Raw genomic sequence first — 25,603 nt, 5'->3', positions numbered from 1 at the left:
CTATTTAAAGAGTTTAAATCAACCAGAGTACAAATCCTCTTTAATATAAACGTAATAACATAATTCGCTCTGCTGCGTTGCCAATTTGTCAAAAGATATTATACACTGTTTAATTCTTAAAAAACATTTCTTAAAGCCACAAATCTGCCAATTAAATATTGAATATCTAGAAAATCAAGCAACTTATAAATGTAGCCAACATTGATAAAGTGTTACATTATTAAGGACGGTCGTTATCGCTATCATACAGCAAGCATTTAGCACCATACACAAACATAAGTAGCGACACTTCACTGCCGTTAATCCTGATAAGCCAGTCCAACGCCTGCCCGTAAGTCGGACTTTTGATAAGAACATTTCGAGCTTGGATAAATGTCAGTTTGTTATAAATGATTAAAACTGCTACTTGACAATGGTAACTACGATTTTTAAAACATGATAGGTGGATAAATATTTGTACGTTAGGTTTCTATAGTTTTGATACACAGCACTGTTAGTTGTCGCGGAATGCCTAGGAACTGTAGCACGTTTGTGTAGGAGTATATGATGGTGACAGAGAGACCTGGGCCCCCGAAGATCTCCCAACTACCCAGTTGTTATGATAGCGGTCCGAACGTGGTGGGTCGTTTACACGGACGCCCTTTTTCCTTCACAAATATGTAGGATCGAATAACTAACGTTGTGTGGGAATCACAAAATACAAGAAATTTTATTATATATCTGGAAATTTTAAACACTGGCTCTGTAGAGCTGTCTCCGTGTCGAGGATACAAAAGGAAACATTAAACATGAAACCAAGCAAAAGGGTGTATGACACTATTATAGAACAAAGGCAAAGCATTAACATACGTAACACGCATGGATAAGACCATTATATCGGTCAAAACATTCTTAAGTGATCACATACAACATTGCGTCAAGAAAACATTAGTATAACTGATGAGTTTAAAGACTTTGTAGGATTGAATTGAGTAAATAACGTTGTGGAGAAATATGGTATTGCTTGTGATATGATTGTGAAGTGTTAGACATCTTCATATCGGGGAAAATTCATCAGCACGTGGATATGACTTATTAAAGATTTATAAGCAAACTAACGAGATTACATAATCTGTCGATATATTGAACAACGTCCGTCCAATGTTATAACTCCAAGATAAATTAGATAAACACTGGAAATATCAACTACAAAAATAATGTTTTAAAGGAAAAAATCGAACTGAAAATATTATAACGTTTTAAAAGTAATGTTTTTCATTTCGTATCTGACTGTTAAAATATGTGAAATGCTACTTTATCATAATCAAATCTTTGTGTCTATGTAATGCTTTGTATATCCCTTATATGAGAGACTTCTAAGCGTTTCCTCAGAAAAGCTGACCAGTGATACATGGACATTTCGTAATACCACTTTCGTTCCAGTGACAGCAACTGACGACCGCAATAGAGCCCTGACTAGATAACATTTAGTGTTTTTACACCAGTCATGTTATTCCGTTCGCTTTCCCACTAGGGTTCTTCAACTTTGGTGAATAAAGTGTTATACACCCAGAACGTGTGAGGTTATTTCAACATCTGGATGCAACCCTTTACAACAACAAGTCTTTATACCATTCGTTCAGTCATATTCTTTCCGAGAATCAAATCTCTGACACCATTTTGCGTAAGATCATCAAGATTAGTGTTAAAAGAAATTGCATAAGCCACCGCGATCTATAATTCGACTTTTGATCTTGATGAGGCAATATGGTTTTCAAAACACATTGGCTGTACTATTTCGTGTAGAACCGAGAAGCCTAAGGGAAGTCTAAATATTGTACAAGAAATCGGTTTCTGTAACGTATATATATATTTTCTATTTTTTACATTCCTAGTATAGCCGAGCTACCGGGACAAACATCCCTTTTTTATGTATCCTCAAGATGTATGCATTTCTTGTGAAGATACTGTGTCATGTGCCATAAGGAAGTCGCTTTGATGTTTATCGATAAGCCTAAGTTTCCTGGTCATAACTACATGTTCCAGTCTTATGCTATCCTATGTTCTTTGAATAGTTCCACCATGCATGTGATTGATACAGACTTTCATTGTATTGTGAGGTGAGTCATCATCCAAACAGAGGCAACAGTCGTGTATATCCATTAACCATAGTGTTTTACACTTCTGATCATTTAAACAGACATGGTCATGTAAAAGGAGCTGCGGAAACGGAAATGACAGCAAGCTTTACTCTAAACTTTTTTTTTCAAAAGAAAAATACACTGCTCCATGCAATCATACAGACAACCCAAACGTTGTCTTGATCCGACTATTCGCTCTATGCAGGGATACAGTCAATGTTACACTGTTTTACAATTATGTACAACACTAAAGTTTACCTCCCAGAAGACTTGTCGTTTAACTTGAAACTGTATTTTTCACAGATAGGCATATTCAATGTAGGAACCCCATTAAAACAAAACATGAAGTGTGTGGGAGTTCAAACGAATCAGAGTGTAATGCTTTAAGGCAGAAATGTTTTGATCGTCGAAAAATGTTCCAGTATTATCCATTAAAGTTACCATCAATTATTTCCAAGCAACATTTTATTAAATTTGGAAAAGAACACAGTTTCAAGTATAAAACAATCTTCTAAGTTTGATTTTTCTCAGTCATTGGAGAATGCTTTTTTTTTTACATTAACTGTATCTTTCAATCAAAGACACCAAAGACAGCCTTATGCTGGTTAGTCAAGGAATTAATCAGATCCACATCAAACACCTAAAACATATAATACATATAATAAAGACACTAAATCGTATTAACTATGATAAGAAAGATATGGGGAAACGCAAAGTTCACGTGGAGAGAAGATTGGATGTGATCATAACCTTTACCGGAAAGTTATTAATGTAATACATGTAAAAACACAATGCTAGAATTAGAAGTCCAGTAACAACATTTACATGTTTATAATGTGATTAGATGATAAGTCGCTTCTTCTACCTATAATGGCCAACACTGAGTATTTCTTGTGTTCACGGGATGAACTGAATATATAATATAACCAGTTGATATTGCACACATCTATAATGTTGACGACAAATGTTAGAACTCTTGCGTGTACAGAAATCGGTTAATAACGATACCAGGTGAGATATTTCTCACGTTTGATTAAAGGTAAATTGTTCTATATATAACACGTATTGCAACGTTCTGTGTGCTTTATCAAAGTCTTCCTGGTGAATCATACGTAATATATCATAGTTATGAAATTCTCTTGTTTACGAAGACATGAAATACGGCACTTGTGACGACTATAGTGAATACAAGATGCAATAAAAGAATCATTTAATTTATTAAGACGGGAGTATCAAAGGATTGATATAACGTCTGAACATTTAAATGTTTACCATTGATACGCACATGTATACCTGTTTACTCAAATTTTCTTTGCATCGACAAACATGACACTATAGTTCATCAACCCTAGAAGGGGCAAGTAAATTAAGCAACATATGATTACTGTGTATAACCGAAGGTCGATCCTGTCCGATCGTTCATAATCTAACGTACTTCAGATCTTGGAAGAAAACAACACATTTTTTTTTCCAAAGGAAATATCAGTCCATGTTATGGTTAATTGAACTCTTCTTATTCAATAGCAGTGTTGCCCACGTCGGCAATCTTGTACAATGTTCATGTGTAAATACCTTCCGAATGGCTAAATGCACTTCACATTACACTATAAATATCTACTATAAATTGATAACATCAATACAGAAAATAAACGCTGTATCTATGTTTACTTATTGTATTATCATAACTGTTCTTGAATATCTTATATATGGTACATTCGGAAACAACAGCTTGATTTATAGGTTAACACATTTTTTACTAAAATATGTAAACATTCCTTTTATGTGTATATCATAGCTATAAAAACTTATGTTTATTTATTTTATTAGTAACTAAATGTGATCGATGAAATAAATTGATTTTTAAAGTGCGAGTTTTAATATGAATGTGATTTAAAGTGTCCGGTCGTATTGGTCACAAGCATTAATAAACAATATCTAAACTTTATCTGTTAAACATATACATGTACTAAGTAAAGTGTATACCTAAGATTTCGTCCTTCAGAAATCACTTAAAATCACATTAAGGATAACTTTGATACTCTGTAATTGATAGCATGTCAATTACATGACCTTTCAATAAGACGACGGTACAAGAAAGACAACTCGTGTAAGCGAGCTATGTTTGCTGTAATCTTAAAATTCCACGTGTCAATATCACATTCTTGAATAAGAATGACCGTGGCTTTATCCGTCCCTACATGAGAAGTTACTTTACTTTCCAAAGTGATAGTAGTCATGTACAACAATAAGTTCGCAGTGTGTTGAACTAGATCAAGATATTCTCCATCACCTGATGCAATTTTAAAAACCTTTTTCATGAAATAGGTTTATCATTTTGTTTTGGAATCTAATAAATCTCGCAGATTTATTACATTCTTCACTTGTATGTGACAAAGAAAAATCATTCTACTGTGTCTCACCAAGAGATCTTCCATAAGTATGGACAATTTGATATAAACATGAAACTCGCACTAGAGGTTCGCAAATTGATAACCTAAACTAGCATTGTTACAGGGAATCACCGTGACGTGAGTTATCGTCGCATATTGATAATATAGACAACTAAAATGCTGTGTCATACAACAAAACAGAACATAACAACAAAGTTTTTTTTTATGTTAATTCTAGGATTAGTCATCCTGATACGATGATATTCCAGAACTTTGCCGCTTGTAATCAATAACTGTATATTGTCAGTTTTGTTTTGTTGGTGAATCAGTTAATGCTATCATTACGGCAGAACTTATTTCATGAGACTTAGTCAAATTGATATTGATGAAATAAACACGTGTACTATAACACAGCAGTTCCGAACATCATTCACCAGTAATGATTCATCAGAAGGGAGGTAACTCGTTCTATTTTATCAAGTTGAGAGATTTTGGTTTGTAGATTATGAAAATTTTAGAATAATTGACGGAAAAATTACATCTATGAATCTACAACCGACCTGGTCAACAGTATTGTCACATTGTGTCTGGTAAAATATTGTCAACTCTGTGAGTAGCTGATGAAACTATTGTGTAAGTTTTGATATATACATGAGTAGGACAGTATGTATGGACTTACGTTTGTTCTGATACAAACTACTATATCATGATTACATTGTACCTGGTATGTCTGATGTGGGGAATATCTGAATGGTTCTTATCTATATTTACGATATTCATGAGACTTTGAATTTGAAAGCAGCAAGGAAAATCTTTAAAACAATATTTGTGTGTTATTGTAAATACCCAGTTTTCGACTACACAAAACATGTCTACACTTCCATATGGAATGTAGATAACGATATATCAATTTTAACAAAAATTTCGTGTATAACGTACATAACCTTAAGTAAACTGTAACATTCACTTTTGTGACTCCACACAATAATGCGTGCATTATGTAGTATTACTACTATCTTCTAAAGTTGTAACCCCTATGATCAGTAACATACCGAGTCAAGATGTTCTTTCTTCTGTAACCCAGCTTACCAGTATTGCTCGCCTAAACGATTTTTAAAGACGGGGGAATAAACATCATATATACATTTTTAATCAGCTCTTCAAATGCAATGAATGAATGTAACCTTTTCTACCCGTGAAAGTCTATAAAAATCTCATATCAGCCAAAACCAGTGAACGTTACATATACAAACTCCTTTTTATCTGAGAAAGGAGGGGTCTTCAACCTTAACTTATCTTAAATTGACGGATATTGTTTTTTTTGATAATTTACGAAATGACATCGGCAAATAAAATTTACACTTTATAACATTTACTTTGTAATTCTATACTACAATAGTGTTATTTTTCCTCAGTTTGGTTAAGGATTGACAAAATGCCATTTCACTCCCATTACATGTATGCTATGTGAGATTCCCTATAACCCAGTGTTACGTACATAAACGCTCATAAAAGTCCATATAAACAGTTCTTTTTTTCTATTTCACATCAAACTAAATAATTAGATTATGTGCTTTTGCATGACAAGTTTTTAGTTAATGGACTTGTATCATACACATCTCATTTCTTCTCACACAGATACGTGTCGATCAGACACGAAATGAAACGGGCACTGTTCGCTTAACACTGACTTTAGTGATGCTCATATCTAGTCTAGAACATATAAATTTCCTGGATTTTTGGCTTTGTTATTCAAGTAATATTTTCATACACAATTAAAATAAGATGATTCATGAGTTTAGAAGTAACGTGTATGTCGATTTACAGCCGAACAGAAAAGATATAGAACTGGTGTAAAGCTTGACTAATCTTACGTAGGACCGCCGTGATTTTCAGATTAGTAAAAGTAATTTTCCGTTTCTCAAGGAGTGCATGAACATGGAATTGTTTTGAACACATAATCAATTCCGGAACATTGATAAAACAAACTGTGCCAGCAAAAACCGTTGTTCGCATTGCACCTAATCCGTGTTTCTAGATTCCGGATCAACACTTTTACAACGAGAAGGACTTCCGGTTGTAAGTTTATAGTCGGAGAGGACCATTGGTAAGCTAAGGATCAACACCTGTTTCTATGCATACTTCTGTAACACTATTCAGTCGTTTTTCACCTGACAAATAACTCAAACCTCATGAGTCCGCCCTACAGAAAGGTGCCCAAATAATTCGGATAATGAGATCAATTGGCTCCCGACACAAAGTGTTTGTTAATTTGTCAATCCCCTGTGCTAACACCGAGCTACAGATTTGTTCAAGTTGATTGGTTAATCTTAGTTTTCCTAGTTAGCTTATCTGATTATGAAGGTGTAACCAGTTAGTAAAGCACTTACTAACCAACATTACCACTGGTATGTACACGTATTAAAACCTACATCCTAAGCCTATCGCTGGTTTACCTAACCTATTATAACCTACATCCCAAGCCTATCGATGATTTACCTAACCTATTATAACCTACCTCCCACGCCTATCGCTGGTGTACCTAACCTATTACAACCTTCCTCCCACGCCTATCTTTGGTGTACCTATTGTATTAAAACCTACCTCCCATGCCTTTCGCTGGTTGATCTAACCTATTAAAACCTTTCTCCCGCGCCTATCGCTGGTGTACCTAACCTATTAAAACCTACTATCCACGCCTATCGCTGGTTTACCTAACGTGTTTAAACGTAACAACCGCCCCTACCACTGGACATAATGTATAAACCCCTAACAACCACCCCTACCACTGGACATAATAACCCCTACCAACCGCCCCTACCACTGGACATAATGTATAAACCCCTAACAACCACCCCTACCACTGGACATAATAACCACTACCAACCGCCCCTACCACTGGACATAATGTATAAACCCCTAACAACCACCCTTACCACTGGACATAATAACCCCTACCAACCGCCCCTACTACTGGACATAATGTATAAACCCCTAACAACCACCCCTACCACTGGACATAATAACCCCTACCAACAGCCCCTACCACTGGACATGATGTATAAACCCCTACCAACCAGCTCTACCATTGGTATACTATGTTAAAACCCTACCAACCACCTCTACTATTGGTATACTGTGTTAAACCTCTACCAACCACCCCTACCACTGCGGTACCTCACGTATTAAACCTCTACCAACCAACCCTACCACTGCGGTACCTAACAAACCTCTACCAACCATCCCTACCACTGCGGTATCTAACAAACCTCTACCAACCATCCCTACCACTGCGGTATCTAACAAACCTCTACCAACCATCCCTACCACTGCGGTATCTAACAAACCTCTACTAACCACCCCTACCACTGCGGTACCTAACGTATTAAAACCCTACCAACCATCCCTACCACTGCGGTATCTAACGTATTAAGACTCTACCAACTACCCTTACCCCTACAAAACATACCGAACCCTTACCATCTGAACTATCATAATTCGTTACCAAAGTTAAAGAGGTTGATTACTGTACCATTCACTTAATGGTTATATTCCAAGTCTCTTTTTTACTGCCGACTTGTGTGTCGTCTATCCTACACTTCTCGTTAAAACAAACAACAGCCCACACCTTTATTTAACACAAAGACTTGATGACGGCACTATCATTCCATTATAGGGCTTGGTAATGTGAAGCAGTTCATTTCAAGTCAGTTCCCTTGGCGAATTCACCACCTAGAATCTGACAACACGACTAAATCACTTTATTTAATTGTCATAATTGTTTCAGGATCCTACTTTTTTTCTTTTATTCGTTCTATGTTGAAGGCACTTGATTTGACAGGTTTAAGTGTCTGATTAATGATAGTGGTACTCTGACAAATGAGTTTATTTTTTATAAAATAAATCAGTCCATCTGAATGAGTTTCTTTCGAATGTCATTAGGTAATCTGAGATTGTGTAAAGGTGACAAGAGATGAAATCAATGATAATGATGATGCTACGTCATTTTACAAGGAACCTTCACGTTCTGGATTGTGATTGGTTACATAAAACAAAAATAACTTTGTCATCAGAAGGTATAACCATGTATCGATTTTATTGAAGTTTGCTATTAGAAGTTAAGGTTTTCTATGTTATATGGAGATGACAGTTTATCAATTTCTATTGAAACTTGCAATGGAAAGGTGATAGTTCATCGTATTTATTGGACACTCCTGTAAAAACATATCGATTCCTCTTAATAAAGTGTATCAATATCATGATCGGGTCCCAGGCTATTGGGCCCGTTGAATCTTTCTATGATCGGGTCCCAGTCTATTGGGCCCGTTGAAGTTTTCTATGATCAGGTCCAAGTCTATTGGGCCCGTTGAACCTTTCTATGATCGGGTCCCAGTCTATTGGGCCCGTGGAACCTTTCTATGATCGGGTCCCAGTCTATTGGGCCCGTTGAATCTTTCTATGATCGGGTCCCAGTCTATTGGGCCCGTTGAACCTTTCTGTGATAAGGTCCCAGTCTATTGGGCCCGTTGAATCTTTCTATGATCGGGTCCCAGTCTATTGGTTCCAGTTGAACCTTTCTATGATCGGGTCCCAGTCTGTTGGTTCCCGTTGAATCTTTCTATGATCGGGTCCCAGTCTATCAATTCCCAATGAAATTACATGTACCTATAACAGAGTCCATGTGTACTAATTTCTTATGAATCGTCATCTAATAGGGTTCCAGAATATCTATTCTCAGTTACCTCTCTACAGGAGGGTCACATTTTATCGATTTATGTCAAACTGTTCTATCTTTCGACCCTCCCACTATATTATAAGATAAAGTCTGTCTGTCATACTTTTCATTTTGTCATTTTAACTATAATGATTTTTGTTTGTTTTAATATTCTGAACTGCTCGCCTTGAAACGCTTTCCGAATGTTCAAAGAAGCAAGCTACGGTGGCTACTCTTTGATAACAATCATACAGATTTTTTTATCACAGTTGAGCGCACGGCAGACGAATGAAAACGTGTTTGTTTACGCATGGCTATGCACGTTGTGTTTGTCTGGTGCGCTTAGCGGCCATATCACTGTAATTAAATTGTAATGGAGGACAGCGGAATACAACTTTCTATATATACATGTAGATAGAGAAATATGACTTCCAAATGAATGAAAATTGAAAGTAGAATAGTAGAGATATATGCAAAAATGAAATGAACAATTAATAGCAGATGAATACTGCAATTAAACTGAACTGAAAATGGAATGTTAGGAATACGACAATTGAAATGAAATGAAAGGAAAATTGATAGTAGCTTAATAGGATAATTAAAGCGAAATGAAAATAAATAGTAGAGGAATATGACACAATGACATGAAAATGGAAAGTAGAGGGATAGGGAACAATGACATGGAAATGGAAAGTAGAGGAATAAGACACAATGACATGGAAATGGAAAGTAGAGAAATACGACAACATCACATGAAATCGGAAAGTAGAGGGATACGGCACAATGACATGAAAATGGAAAGTAGAGGGATACGACACAATTACATGGAAATGGACAGTAGAGGAATACGACACAATTACATGGAAATGGAAAGTAGAGGGATACGGCACAATGACATGGAAATGGTTAGTCGATTTATACAACAATTAGGAGATAACTACTCCGTCAACATAGGCTCCTCAATGGTTGTAATTACGTAATATTAACTATAAACATGCAATGTGTCTTTGCAATATGACCTTATATGGCCAACGCCTTCTACAGAGATGACGCAGCAGATTATTTGTTTCACGACCTTCAGCATCTGTTTATCAAATACAGTCTTTTGACAAATCTCTGTAATTGAAATGAACGTGAAGCTAGCTCATAAACGATCAAGATTAGTGAGGCGTGCTTGTTTTGTTTATCTGTCGTATCAGTGTTAACACGCTTTGTAAAGTCGGGAAATGAAAGACGACATCCGCCATCCAAGATCTATTCTCCTGGTGCCGAGACCGCTTGTCTCTATCGTCGCTAAATATCTCTAGGAGCAGAGCAGCATACTGTATTATGTAACGTCTTCATACTGCCCAAATCGATCTACTAGCGGTACAAGATACCAAAGAGAAAGATTAAAGGGACTGAATCTAAGAGATTGGTTGTAACTCCACAAAGGCAATCAAAGGCAAAGGCAAAGACATGGAATAAAGCGTGTGAGTGATTCGGACGTTTATCATTCAGAACCATGACGTTAACATTTACAAATCTGAAAGCAACTCTGCCCGATGTTAAACGCTCCGTTCATACCGAGTACCCTTTCAAATTACATCGAAGCAGGATTGAACGATTTGTTTCAGAGCTAGACACGTCAAAATCTCACTTTCAACAAAGATACTGTCGGTCAACGTGACAATTAAACATGTATACTTTACTTATCATCAGAAACAAGGCTTGTAGGCTGGAATGCATCCTGTATCACATGTTCACCAGATACAAGACATATCGGTTGGTGACCAGTCTGTATCTCATGTTCACCAGATAAAGGACATATCGGTTGGTGAACAGTCTGTATCACGCGTTCACCAGATAAAGGATATGTCGGTTGGTGACCAGTCTGTATCACATTTTCACCAAATAAAGGACATATCGGCTGGTGACCAGTCTGTATCACGTGTTCACCAGATAAAGGACATGTCGGTTGGTGACCAGTTGTATCACGTGTTCACCAGATAAAGGACATGTCGGTTGGTGAACAGTCTGTATCACGTGTTCACCAGATAAAGGACATGTCGGTTGATGAACAGTCTGTATCACGTGTTCACCAGATAAAGGACATGTCGGTTGGTGAACAGTCTGTATCACGTGTTCACCAGAAATGGGACATGTCGGTTGGCAAACGGTCTGTACCACGTATTCACCAGATAAAGGACATGTCGGTTGGCAAACGGTCTGTACCACGTGTTCACCAGATAAAGGACATATCGACTGGTGAACAGTCTGTATCACGTGTTCACCAGATAAAGGACATGTCGGTTGGCAAACGGTCTGTACCACGTGTTCACCAGATAAAGGACATGTCGGTTGGTGACCAGTCTGTATCACGTGTTCACCAGATAAAGGACATGTCGGTTGGTGAACAGTCTGTATCACGTGTTCACCAGATAAAGGACATGTCGGTTGGTGACCAGTCTGTATCACGTGTTCACCAGATAAAGGACATGTCGGTTGGTGAACAGTCTGTATCACATGTTCACCAGATAAAGGACATGACGGCATGTGAACACATGATTTTTATCTGGTCAAATACAAAATTAAAAGTTGTTCCAAATGTTGACTATTTCCTGCTCTCAAAGGCCATCTGTAGAGTTTTAACACATATCAAGGCCGACATTAGCGTGTCAAAACAACCGTGTCTTTTATAGGTGTTAAGTCGCTCCTGATATTCTTCGTTGAAAGGATTTTAATCAAATACTTGATTATTTTCAAAAAATCGTCTGGCGCCAACGGTTAGATATAGAACACCATTTAATCAGTGACAACGTTTCAACAATTATATTGATAACCCATCGTTTGATTTTTATGTATGACGTTTCTTTGTAACTTGTTGATAAGGAACGTTTTCACGAGCACTTGTCATCTGGTTATGTAACAAATAATTGTCTTAGGTTATCTGCATAAAACGGGAAATTATTGTCTGTACCATCCTACACTAAACATCGTTGACTTTTGACATCGATGTTAAAAACCTGGAAACAATGTATGGAATTACCAATGAAACGGCTTTATTTGGTGATCGGTGCAGTATCTGGAACTGAAAATGTGCAACATCAAACTTCATACGTCATCCTATGTATAGAGATGTATTCCTGTAATAATTTATAATTGTGAAAATATTATATTGAAAAATATACGTTAATCAAAATAAATATGTAGGTGACAACTGATGTACATTAAACCATTAAACTATCTACTATCCTCAACAGAGGGTCTATCTAAGTTTTCCTTGCTATCTGTTTCTGTCGGTGATATATCCCTTTATCATGCTGCGACCAAACATCTTATCAGAAGATTAGATTTTGATTATTTAATTTTGTTATGTGCATATTTTCTTTTCTCTGCTGAAATATATATATTGAACTACCAGACAGAAGTAATCATATATATATGACTGGGAAATTAAAATTAAAATTTAAATTGGAATATATAAATTAGCAAAGCTCAACTTATCGTTAAGTAAACGAATTTTTCCAACTTGGTTCGTTTAAAGCGGATGTAGGTCCTCTATATGTATGTTCGTATAAAAAATATATTGGAGACAACTTCATGCACACAAAGCTTTCTTTTTCAACTCAAAGAAATCATAACCAAGACCTGTTGTTATTTCAGGTTGTGACCTAATGATAAGCTATTTGTAATAAATTGTTTGGTTAGAGTTTATTGCGTCCTTTACTTGACGTCACTAAGTACGACTTCACATGTTTATAACACCAAGGTGATATATGTCTCTGATCAAACGTTATAATTTTTCGTTGCTATCCACACGATATTTGGTCAGACTTACGATTAATCATTACACCACACCCTTCTCTCTCACCAGGAGAGATGGAAATCTGACAACTGCAACGGCACTTACTATTGTTACTCGTGTAGGGTCACAACAAACAGTGACGATATCAATATATATTCAAGTTAAACCATCAGTGAAAACGCTGTAGACTGAATGATGATTTTGATATAAAAAAAAATAAACAAAGAAAAAACGAAAGTGTCCATAGAGTTTATATTCAAATACAAATTAGCTGAAACCCGAGCAAAATATGGACGGAAGAACGATTCACACACATGCTACTGAAAAATTACAAGGATAATAAGACCAGTTGTTCCGGAAGGGTACATGCTGAGTTTCATAAAAAAAAATCCTTGAAGAGGTGATGAGAGAGAATGAAGGTGCATCGTTCTGGAAACATTTTAAGTTATGCATATAAAACGTTATGAGGATGAGGAACTTTTTTTTATTTTATTCATCAAACCTATATCAAAACGACATTCATAGTCCTAAATAGATGTGACTCAAAGTTCTTCAAAAACAAAATATTTGAAATACTCAATACGAAGCTTAGCAGGCGATCTGGGGGGGGGGGCAATATGTTTGTATATATATACTATAATAAAAAAGAACTTTTTCTTACAGATCTTGAAAAGAGTATTAAAATCAACCCATTTGTAATTTATAATAAAATGTTGTCATGTAATCTTTATATTTATCATTGCAGTGCCGTTGACAGTTGTCATTGTTGGGGCCGTGTGCAGTGCCTTCGTGTTGTCCCTCGTCATGTATATTACATGGAGGAGGTGCTACAGACAGCGCCGGAAGTCGTCCACCTACGAACAGATCGTATCGGAGCACAAGGCATCCAACATCCTCGTGGAGAATGGCACTGTCGTCCCCGCCGCTTCTGTCAGGTAAACGTAATTGCATTTGTACAGCTTTATCATCCTGGTCAAACATTAAATCAATCCGGGCAATCTGCGTCACATAAAGACGAGTTATGGTTTTGATCTTTTTTTTTCAAGCAGTAACACATTGGATTGTAAGGCTACTAATTACGTCATCAAGATTACTTTGAATGGAAAACTCTTCCTTCTAACATTTTATTAAAAATGTCAAATTCGTCAAAACTTTCACTGCTATTAGATTTTCGAAAAAGAAAGGAATACATGTTCATCACTAGTTACTGGCATTTCTGCCATTTTTCGACATACATAGTGTACCCCGAAAAATTAAAAAAAAAAAAAAAAAAAACAAACAAAAGAAAATTTCTTAATAAGGATATGGTGGTGTACAGAGTGAAAAATCAAATGTTCTTATGGAAGTAAAATTATGAAGAAGGTGTTGAAGATTGGTCAACATCTCTTTGGAGTTGTTTAAAATCCACATACTATTAATTCAACTTCTGAAGTGAATAGTATTACAATAAGACTGTAATCCAGATTTGATTGTGATAAGAATGATAGTTAGTACAAAAGTTTTAACAAACTGCTAGACGAATCAGGAATATAACGTTGTCTGTATAAATTCTTGTGAAGTGAAGGAATCCAATATAAACGGGGGAGGTCTGCATCCTTAACATGAATAGGCAATCTAAATGACTGTGATACTAAAGCATGGTTAGCCTGTTAACATAGAACAGAATGTTCGAAACCTGTCAATTCTCAGTGTACCATTTCCAACAATGGCCGACCAGCAAAAACAATTATATTCCATCAGCCAGGGTTAATTAGGTCATGGTGCCATGTGTAATGGCAGTTTAGTTTCCAATAAAACGATTTACAAGTATAAAAAGGTTATGTACCACCTAAAAAAGGGGCGACTGGGTATAAACATCAACTGATAAGACATGGAAATGTCATAAGGACACTGACAAGACAGCAGGTTGCATATGTATTAAAATCGTGTATGTGTATGGACGCATATCCTTATTATTCTCAGGAAAAATGTCTACGAATGTATGTTGATTGACATAACCTTTTCTGTTATCGCTATTTTCATGTGTCATGTAATCACAATGTATATGGCTTGACTACAACTGTAAACCAATCACACATCAGACGTGGTTATAAATATCGATTTTCTTTTTTTTTTTTTTTTTTCTTTTTTAAAATGTTCCCTATTCTTGTCAATGACACTTTAAAACCAATCAAAGGTAGAAGCACCATGTTTATCCCGGAGGCTTTCTTTTTTAGATTTATAGTTATATGGGTCAGGTAACCCCGTAGTTTGAGGATATCGCTAACACATAAAATTGTTATTGTCGGCGTTAGCGGCTGATTATAGAAATAATCTTTTTTTTTCTTTTATTTCATCTTGATTAGATTTTTCGGATTAATAACCTCGATTAGATGATCTCACACGATCAATATCTTATTTGTTTTTAGTACACAAAAGTGACTGACAAGACCTTTATTTCCTCGAAGAATGTACGTATGGTAATAAGCGAAATTATTCTCAAATATATAAATCTACAGATATCGCCTACAAAAAGTATAGTTTCAGTTCATAATGGCTCATAAATTCAAAGATTGTAAAAAAGACGCAAGTGATTAGCACCTTTCAAAGAAATTTAAATTACAGGATATGGGTACAGTATAGTGTATAACATGATAATGAATTAAACTGTTTCGTCCTTCTAGGACTCGTGAATGATGCTACTTCATACAGTTATTTCGTGCTTCTAGGACTCGTTAGTGATGCTACATCATACAGTTGTTTCGTCCTTCTAGGACTCGTCAGTGATGCTACATCATACAGTTGTTTCGTCCTTCTAGGACTCTTCAGTCATGTTAAAGGCCTAAATCCTGAAACCTAGAAAGCGATTGGGAAAAATCAGAATTGCTGGAAAGAAAGCGCAATATTCATTAAATTCTTAAATGTCAATATAGCGTAACTTTAAATGAACGTGATGTACTCTTGCATATTCTAATCCGTGCCACTATACGAATACATTAACACGTGACATTACGGCAAACCTCGTGGAATAAAAGTCTAGCAACAGTGTATCCTACCTGCAATCTCGAAGTAAAGACCACTTTACCCTCTAGGTCATTTTGATTACCATGATAAGTCTTGCTGAACGACACTTCGTTAATAACTGAATATAATAACTGAATATCTATTTGGATGGTCGGGTGGTGCTGTAGCATTGCAGTCGCCTTTCACCCTGGCGACCAAGGCTTTTGCCGGTTCCCTTCCACATTTACACAAGTCATGTACTTCTTTTTGGGCAAACAAAAGTAATGTACGTGTATGTTAGTACTTGTTCATGGAACTTGTTTTGCAGTTGTTGTAGAATAAATAAAGTTTATATTTACCTGGTCACGTGGTTTTTTGAACGCTTTAACCTCAACATCAGCACTGTCAGTGCTATAGAGAATTTCGCACTTGACCTTGATTCCAAAGTCACCAATCATGTCGAGCGGTCAGAATTAGTGTGATAGAGGGCATTGTACCAACCTGGTTGGAAGTGCATCTGTAACCTATTGTTCTAACACCATTCCGTCATTAACTGTATATTGTCCGCTCGCTGGTGTATTTTCAAAGCAACACGGACAAATCAATAGTTGATTGTATCGGTCAAGTAATATACATGCTAAACTAATAGGACATATATCTACATTATTCAGCAATTATAAAGATACGTACATTTCTTCGTGTATAGATACTGGTGGGAAATGACCGACATTACCGCTCCCGTGGTATATGTATATGACAACTTGATATATATCTATATAGATGTATGCATATATAATTGAATAAAATTTTATGTCTACCTCCGAACATACCAGATATATATCGCCCGATTATTTCGATAATGCTTCGCTTTTATTTCAAGAAAAATGGAATTTGTAAAACAAGAGTTCTAGGTATGTCCATATGTACTTGCGCGATACACTCTTTGTAGACAAATGAAAATTATCAAAGTGTTCAAATCAATTTTCGCAATAGCAGAAAACAGAGTTTCGTGTGAGTAACTAAAGAGATATGGAAAACGAATATTGATCAATGCATTTCCAATACAACGGCAGTCCAGTAAAAGTTAAAACACTAACTGTGATACATTATTTTTTGCAATGCATGCCTTTTTGGTACATGTACAAATATATTTCAAAATCATAAACACGAATGCAGAGAGTTCCTGATATTTATCTTTAAACCATACACACTGTACATAACATGATATTGTGACAAGCACAGTCTTCGTTTGAAGGCAGTAAATGTAACAATTGAACCTATATTTCTATCAATAGTCAACTTTTCTGGTGTCGAGTATTTCTCAAACAGCCCCGGAGACCATTGTTACGTACACACACACTAGTAGCTTTTTATACAATTGCTCGTGTCACCATTCTAAGAAAGCTTTATTTCAAAAGACAGTTACGACCCTTTTAGTATCCGCTCCATAAGTCCTTTACGACCGGAGTGGATCCGTGTCCTTGGCCAGCAACAAATTTTGAACCAATTGTTGATAACGTTTGACCCTTATGAACGGCATGATTATTCTTCAGGGAAATGTCAATGACTCCTTCAAACGCAGGTCTCGTTCTATCTACGAAGCTAGGTCCGTGTCCATTGGTCTCTGTAACAACGACAATACTATTGTTCTGTGGCAATGATCTGTTCTGATCAGTGGAACTAAGTAGGTAATTTGTAGGCATCACAACGGACAATTAACAGCAACATGATTCAGATGTAATAGTGTGTGCCAGACAGGAAAAGTAAGGTTTGATTCAGGTTGTTTAAACATACATACATTGGTAATGTAGTGTGGTTAGATCAAGGGGTGCTGAGACAATTTTTCAGTATATTATATCATTTGAGGTTACAAACATGTTGTTTTTAGTGTACTTTGACGAACTGGTCTTTTGATTAAAAACTGATATTATCAATAAGCATACTTATTACTCTCCATAATGACAAGCAACAACATTTAACATTACTATATAACCCTTTCTACGTTAATCGATTATCCAATAAGCGACCCTGGTTGTGACGAAGTATCTGTACATGGATGGCTTTCGATATGGACAATTCTTGTATAATTTATTATACAAGCGACCAAAATTACTATGAATATTCAAAACATTTGTTTGCATACGTCAACAAACTGTAAAATGATCCACAATTCGATCCTGTTGATAAATACCCTTTATCTACATTTCTTCACTGTCATTTCTTAGCTGTCGAAGCACTTCGTGACCGGTGTCGCATCGGTACTGGTGACTTACTTTGACATTGGTGGATAAACACCCTTTATTGAAAATATCCCGATATTTGTAAACACACCAGTAGAATGCATGGGCCTTTTATGCCTACGACCGACCTTATCACTGCTTGTTGACCACATATTTGAGAGAATAATCAGATGTACTAAATAACCGTCTTTCCTTTTAAACTGTTGGTGTTTAGAAGAAACAAAACCCTTTGTTAAGTATGAAAAATGGGGTGTTCCTAGTATAACCCTATTGATTCACAAACAATCGTAGTTCAGCAAATCCACTCTACCAAAATTGAGCCGCTATCGCTAAGAAAAGACACTTGTCTCCCTACAGATTCCAATGACCTTCATCCCTATAGAAACGACTGACTTACACTGTGCCTTGTGCTCTGCTCTTTGATATGAGCCATTATCACATTGTACTCTCCATTGAGATCCGGAATTTCCTGTCAACATTCCTAGCAGTCTGTAACACAGTCTCTTTTGTACGGAAAAATATACTTTTACTGAAGACGGTAAACTTGTTTCATGGATGCCAACATTGTCACCAAGGACAAGTTAGAAACTTTGTACAAAATTTTAATTGACCAAGATTTACATCGCTAATGTCGTTCGGTGAAACAGAAGACATCAATCTCCCTGGACACCTGTCTTACATGTATCTAAGTTGGATCATTCGTCATAATGATTATTTGACAAAATGAAAGACAGTACTAGTAGATAACATTTCTTGAAAAAATTACCCCTTTAGGGGGTTCTCAAATAGAGGATTTGTAAGTAAATTAACTAAATATAGAATGCAAAAAGCATGATTCAAACGCATAAGCAACACACGGGAAATCTGAATGCTTTTTAGTCATGTCACTCACTGTGACGTGGTTCATGTTTAATGCCGAAACGAGCGATCAGCGCATGCAATTGGTCATGCCCAAGGGATTAACAGACGAATTTTATTGCTTAAACTCGAGACATATCGTTTAATGATGAGGGAATTATCTATCCCACCACTTTCTGTTCAAGCTAGAAAAAAATCCGACTTGTCCATATTACTCAGCCATTAGTACAGACAACCTTTATCCATACTGTTGCTCATCCCCAGTTCGGACGAAACTTGTCCGTATTGCAACACTATCGATCAGAATACCTTTATCCACAGCTGTTAATACGGACGATGAAAGTCTGTATTGTGTGTCCATTGAAATGTATACATTGACTTCTAGGGCTAAAAACCCAGAGTAATCATTCGGCGTTTTTACTATACTCCGGGGAAAACGAAACTCAATGAAGATGTATGCCTCCTGTCTATGGAAATTGGATAATATATGGAATGTTACGTCTTGGGTCTTGCGATTATCTCCCCTGAGAGTCGTATATCTGCCTTATTCCGACATCTTTGTCCGATGTTAATGGAACCTGTCCAATCACATTTTGTGTGACAGGGTTAACTACATCCCCTGGCCCCGCCTCTCGGCACCCCTTCCACTAGCCCTGCCATCACCCCTATACCAGGTCATACTGACACTCCCTATTGCCACAGGGGAAGGTTTGTTGGTGCCATGATGTCGTAAATTTAATCCTTTGTCTAGAGTCTTATCAGGGAAGCTTGTTTTTGTGCCGGTAATGACGCTACGTTTTAATTTAGAAGCTTGGTAAAGTGCACATGTTGCTAAGAGTGACTTCCGTACTGACGATTCTCGAATACGTATCTATTTCCATCTTCTACCTTCCAAAATCTGACTGACGGTCTACTGGATCTGAGGGCTGATTCGCTCTAAAGTCTAGGTGAATATTAGCTCCTCTTAAAATTAAGTGATTGTCATCCCCAGATAAATCATTACTAGAAACACAATAGTCTCGGCCAATGCATAAATTTCAATGTATCATTACGTATTATGTATATGAAGTGAATACCTATTCCTCAGTCCGGAGGATTCCTAGAGGTAAAAAAACCACTTGTACAACACACTTCGTCCCTACCGAATTGTCAAAGGTTCATTATAAAAGTATAAAGATTAAAAGTCCAAGTTGTCCAAAGAAAACACAAGTCGGTGACTTTTTCAATATGAGACATGTCATAATATAAATATGACATCACTTAGGGATGGAATCCTCTGAGAGGTAAAACAAGTTCTTTGTGTGATTTTTACGGTTTGAATGTGGAAAGAACATATACTTCAAAGGCCAAAAATAAATATGTTGTTGTTGCATTGCTTTTTCCAATACAGATATAAAAATATGTATAATGGAAATAATCTTTAATTTTGTTATTTTCTTTTGTATATATATATTAAAAGGTAATACACATTTTAGTTTGACACAATGAATATTAAGGGGAAAATAGTGGAAATTTTATTTATTTTATCTAACGAGCTAAAACTGCAAAGAAACCAGGAAATATGATTTTAAGAAATGACTTACATGTATATCATTCATTTGACCTTGTGTTTAACTTTTGTATGACTTGGAAATAGAAATATTCGGGAATATTCTAATTAGAAAAGAGTCGACGTGCTATAATTTTAGAATCCTATACATCAGGGAAAGTGGTCTACCAAACCAAAACTCCCGAATTTAAAATTTGTGATTTTCATGCAAACGAGAGTTTCATTCCAGTGAAATACCTTAGTAACGAATATTCTTGATATTATTGACACTACTAAGTGAGTCGACAATTATACCGTCAAAAGATGTAGCCAACAAGCGAAATATCTTCAAAACGTCATATAAAGAGCCGTTTCAGCTTATATAAGCACACCTATAGATAACAAATTATATACAAATAAAAAAGCCCACAATATCTTCATATTTAATTTTTCTTTGATTATGTATGTCCTACTTCCGGTCAAACGTCAGAGGAGCACATCGTTAATTGATGTAACGCCATGCTGCATGAATCATGTTTTGTATTAATGATTGTAATATAAAAATAATAGAATTAGCGTATAACAGTAAGCTTAACTTTTAAATAAGTCTTCGGCTTAATTTCTCATTTTTTAGGTTTCGAATGACATTGAAACGTTCACTACCATACTACTTTTCAAACACAATGTCTAGGCTATTAACTTATGAACGTTTTTCATAAGAACCATGTACACTGAAGTACAAAAGTGAGTATGCATTGAAGTTGAGGATAAAGTATTTTCAGTATAGAAATTGATAACTAAAATGTAGTTGACATCATTTTAAAACTCTATGTATTTGATGATCACATTCAATAATACAATGTAATAACATTGTTACATTGACTCTGATCATTTACTCATATTTTGCTAGATTCATTTTTGCTGTATGAATACTTACTTTTGTATCTCAATGTATTAACAATATATATACCAATATGCTTTGTGTAGAAGTATTTAAAGTAAACACATTGGGCTAATTTATTTCTTCCAAAGGTCAAGAACTATTTTCGCATGATGTTATAGAAAGGCTCTTGACTGGTTGAACACCAACAGAAGAAAGATATTTTAGAGGCAGCTTAAATGAATATAAATGTATTTATATTCAGAAATACACATTTGCATAATGCAATGAGGCACTATTTAAACCAAGTGTTATGTCGTTGCTAGCATTCACTCTCGTCTTCGGTTGTTGTGTATCACCATACCCTGTAAGGATGGAAAAGTAATAAGCTTTTTCTGTATTCCGGTTGCGAGTACATCGTTGTGTTGACACCTGCTGACGATATCAATTAAGCTCTCGTACGTCCTGGCCACAGTTATTCAAAGCTCGGTTAGAGTTGACCAATGGTTACCGAAATTTTGCAAATATGAAGTAACCAAAATTTGGAACATTCTTTATCATTTCCCAATTGTTGATTTTATTGACACAGGTCTGATTTATATTTTTAATGACGATTTTCCTTTAAAAGTCCCTGCTTTTTAAGTGATATTTTTTTCGCTAGCCACTGATCAACTCCAACCAAGCTTTGAGCACCTTGGGCCAAATAGCGGCGTTACTAAGTGTCGAATCATGGTAACGAACACCCTAGGATTGGCTGCAGTAATATGTCCAGCGGTGTAATTAACATTTGTTTGCACATGTGTATTATCAAAGTATTCTTCAATGGTAAATATAACATGGTGTTTTATTCTTTTAATACTGTTACTTAATTGATAAAATATAAATTGGGTTAGCTGGGCATAGCAGAGCCAAAGCAGAAACTAAAAACGAAATAAAAGAAGTAAGCCAAACATCAAAGTTATTTTATTACGCGTTCAAAGACATGTGGTGCCTAACCGATCCTTGGCGTATACTGTGGGAATATTAGCTATTCTTATGATGTCTGGATAGTATCGAATTTATTTATTGACACCCAGCTTTGATATAATATTGTTTTACCAACATTGATGTCACATTGTGTAGTTGGCTTCATGTATTTCTCCTGATTCGATGAGTCATTCAGAGTTGAAGAATTGAACATTATCGCAGTGTGAACGATAATAGTTTTTTGTGGCACGCGTAATTTTTCCTCCGGAGGATTATTCTGTAGGACTTACAAGAATAAAAGCTATATTCAAATACGACAGGATATTTTTCTTTCAGGCCATTGTGTCTTCCTCGATGAGATCTTAACGTAGACTTGTTGGATGTAACTTTATAGTGTTATAGATCGTCGTCATTTTGATAACCATGCCAGTGGTTAGACCGACAAATCGAATACAACAGTTTAATCAAACCAACATGATCATATCATACGCTTTTTACGTCATCCTCCTGATTAAATCAATCATGAAAATTATCATACCCTCTTCCTACCATTTGTTTACATCATTCAGTTGGTCACTTGGTCACTTTACCAACTTTCACATTACCCAAATGGTAACATCGCCCACTTGGTCACATCACATCAACGGCACATCACCTAGTCGGTCACATTGCCCACATGACCACATCACCTACATGACCACATCACCCACATGGTCATATCGCTCATCTCTAAATATTCTTGGATATTCTCGAAAAGCAAAATAACGTTTTTGTCGCCCTAAGAACAACAACAAAGAACAGTAGAATATGTTCAAGGAAGGAAACTCTCGTTACTCCTTTTTCACAGCAAACATGATGTTATATGTATATCTTTTTCTTTTTCTGGAGGTGAAGGATCGCCGATTTTCGAATTTCTATAAACAACTATCGTGCATGCACGGATATTAGAGATTTTAATTTTCTATGATTTTAGAGAAAAAACAGAAAACATAGTCAACAATTCTATTTTCATCCGGTGTAGTCATTATTGATACCAATTGGCAATCATGGATGTCGTGTCCCTGATGATAAGACGAAACTTTACAAGGTTTTGTTCTTACTTGTTTGCGAACCAACAGAAAGTTGTAGCCAAAAGTGACAATTGGTCACAACATTGACTTACTCACCTCATTCACCGTGCGCTTTTCTATGTTGCCTACTAGACCATAATGCTGATTTAATAAATACTGTATCATTGTTTCCAATAGTGTATGTTTCTAAGTTACTGACAGTACTATTGCCCTTTTGACTTTTGATATCATGAAAACTGTTAATATTGTAGTACGTAAAGCACAATTTTCCCATCTACACAAGTCAGTGAAATTGACACGGATGGATGCCTTATTCAGTCGGTACGAGTAGTGTTACTTAAAATGTTGTTTCTTTTTTCATAAAACATTTTGATCAACATGGCATCAATCTAATTGTTCAATGAAAACAAAAATGATATGTTAACAGAATATGAATTCAAATACAAATTCGATGGAACTAAACTAAGAACAAAAAATATACGGAGAGGTCTGAAAAAGTACAAGAAGAACAAGACTCTGTGTTCTTCAGGTGTGTCTTCTGTTTCATTAACGACACCCACCATGTAGATCTTTTTAACTCTAAGTAATGTTCTGAAGTAAGAACAAGGTAAACAACAAGTGAACCGATGATTAAGATATTTAGATTTTTCATGTGAAAATATTTACTATAGATGTTGGAAAAGAACTGCTGCCACAAGGAAATGATTAATTGAACATGGAGCACGAGTTTTCATTATCACAGCCTTATTATAATTGTCTTTGAATGACAATGTTAATTTTTATTCCATGCGTGTTAGTTGTTTTTTACATATATTTATATTTGACATTGGTAGCAAACTTTCACCTGTGCTTCCACTTTATACAAATATAGGAAGTAAGACTAGTTGATTAAAGTCACATGGTATGAAATGAATGCACCAAATTAAGGAAGGAAACTACCGTTGTATACTTGTACTTCACAAGTATATACAAGAAAGTTGTCGGCAGTATTATTGTACTTCACAATATATACACGGGGAAGTTGTCGGGAGTATGATTGTACTTCACAATTATAACGGGGAAGTTGTCGCAGTATCATTGTACTTCACAAGTATAACGGGGAAGTTGTCGGCAGTACCATTGTACTTCACAAACATAACAGGAAAGCTGTCGGCAATACCATTGTACTTAACAAGTATAACGGGGAAGTTGTCGAAGTATGATTGTACTTCACAAGTATACACGGGGAAGTTGTCGCAGTATCATTGTACTTCACAATTATAACGGGGAAGTTGTCGGCAGTATCATTGTGCTTCAAACAGGGAAGTTGTCGGCAGTATCATTGTACTTCACAAACATAACGGGGAAGTTGTCGGCAGTATCATTGTGCTTCACAAACATAACAGGGAAGTTGTCGGCAGTATCATTGTACTTCACAAACATAACAGGGAAGTTGTCGGCAGTATCATTGTACTTCACAAGTATACATGGGGAAGTTGTCGGCAGTATCATTGTACTTCACAAACATAACAGGGAAGTTGTCGGCAGTATCATTGTACTTCACAAACATAACAGGGAAGTTGTCGGCAGTATCATTGTACTTCACAAACATAACGGGGAAGTTGTCGGCAGTATCATTGTACTTCACAAACATAACAGGGAAGTTGTCGGCAGTATCATTGTACTTCACAAACATAACGGGGAAGTTGTCGGCAGTATCATTGTACTTCACAAGTATAACGGGGAAGTTGTCGGCAGTATCATTGTGCTTCACAAGTATAACGGGAAGTTGTCGGCAGTATCATTGTACTTCACAAACATAACAGGGAAGTTGTCGGCAGTATCATTGTACTTCACAAACATAACGGGGAAGTTGTCGGTAGTATCATTGTACTTCACAAACATAACAGGAAAGTTGTCGGCAGTATCATTGTACTTCACAATTATACACGGGGAAGTTGTCGGCAGTACCATTGTACTTCACAAACATAGCAGGAAAGTTGTCGGCAGTATCATTGTACTTCACAAACATAACGGGGAAGTTGTCGGTAGTATCATTGTACTTCACAAACATAACAGGAAAGTTGTC

General features: G+C 36.1%; 1 protein-coding gene across 1 annotated transcript in view; it reads left to right on the top strand.

Moving 5' to 3' along the window:
• The window catches only part of LOC132551342 (synaptotagmin-15-like), a 150,345-nt gene that overhangs the window by 49,355 nt on the left and 75,387 nt on the right, over nucleotides 1-25,603 (top strand). The window contains exon 2 of the mRNA XM_060215477.1: nucleotides 13,757-13,946. Coding sequence (XP_060071460.1) covers nucleotides 13,757-13,946 — 190 coding nt within the window. The remainder of the gene's footprint in view (nucleotides 1-13,756; nucleotides 13,947-25,603) is intronic.

Source organism: Ylistrum balloti, unplaced genomic scaffold, assembly GCF_031769215.1.
Source record: "Ylistrum balloti isolate Yb309-2 unplaced genomic scaffold, AGI_CSIRO_Ybal_v1 Utg370196, whole genome shotgun sequence".
NCBI lineage: Eukaryota > Metazoa > Mollusca > Bivalvia > Pectinida > Pectinidae > Ylistrum > Ylistrum balloti.
The sequence above is the reverse complement of the archived record's forward strand: the minus strand, read 5'-3'. Positions and strand labels throughout refer to the sequence as shown.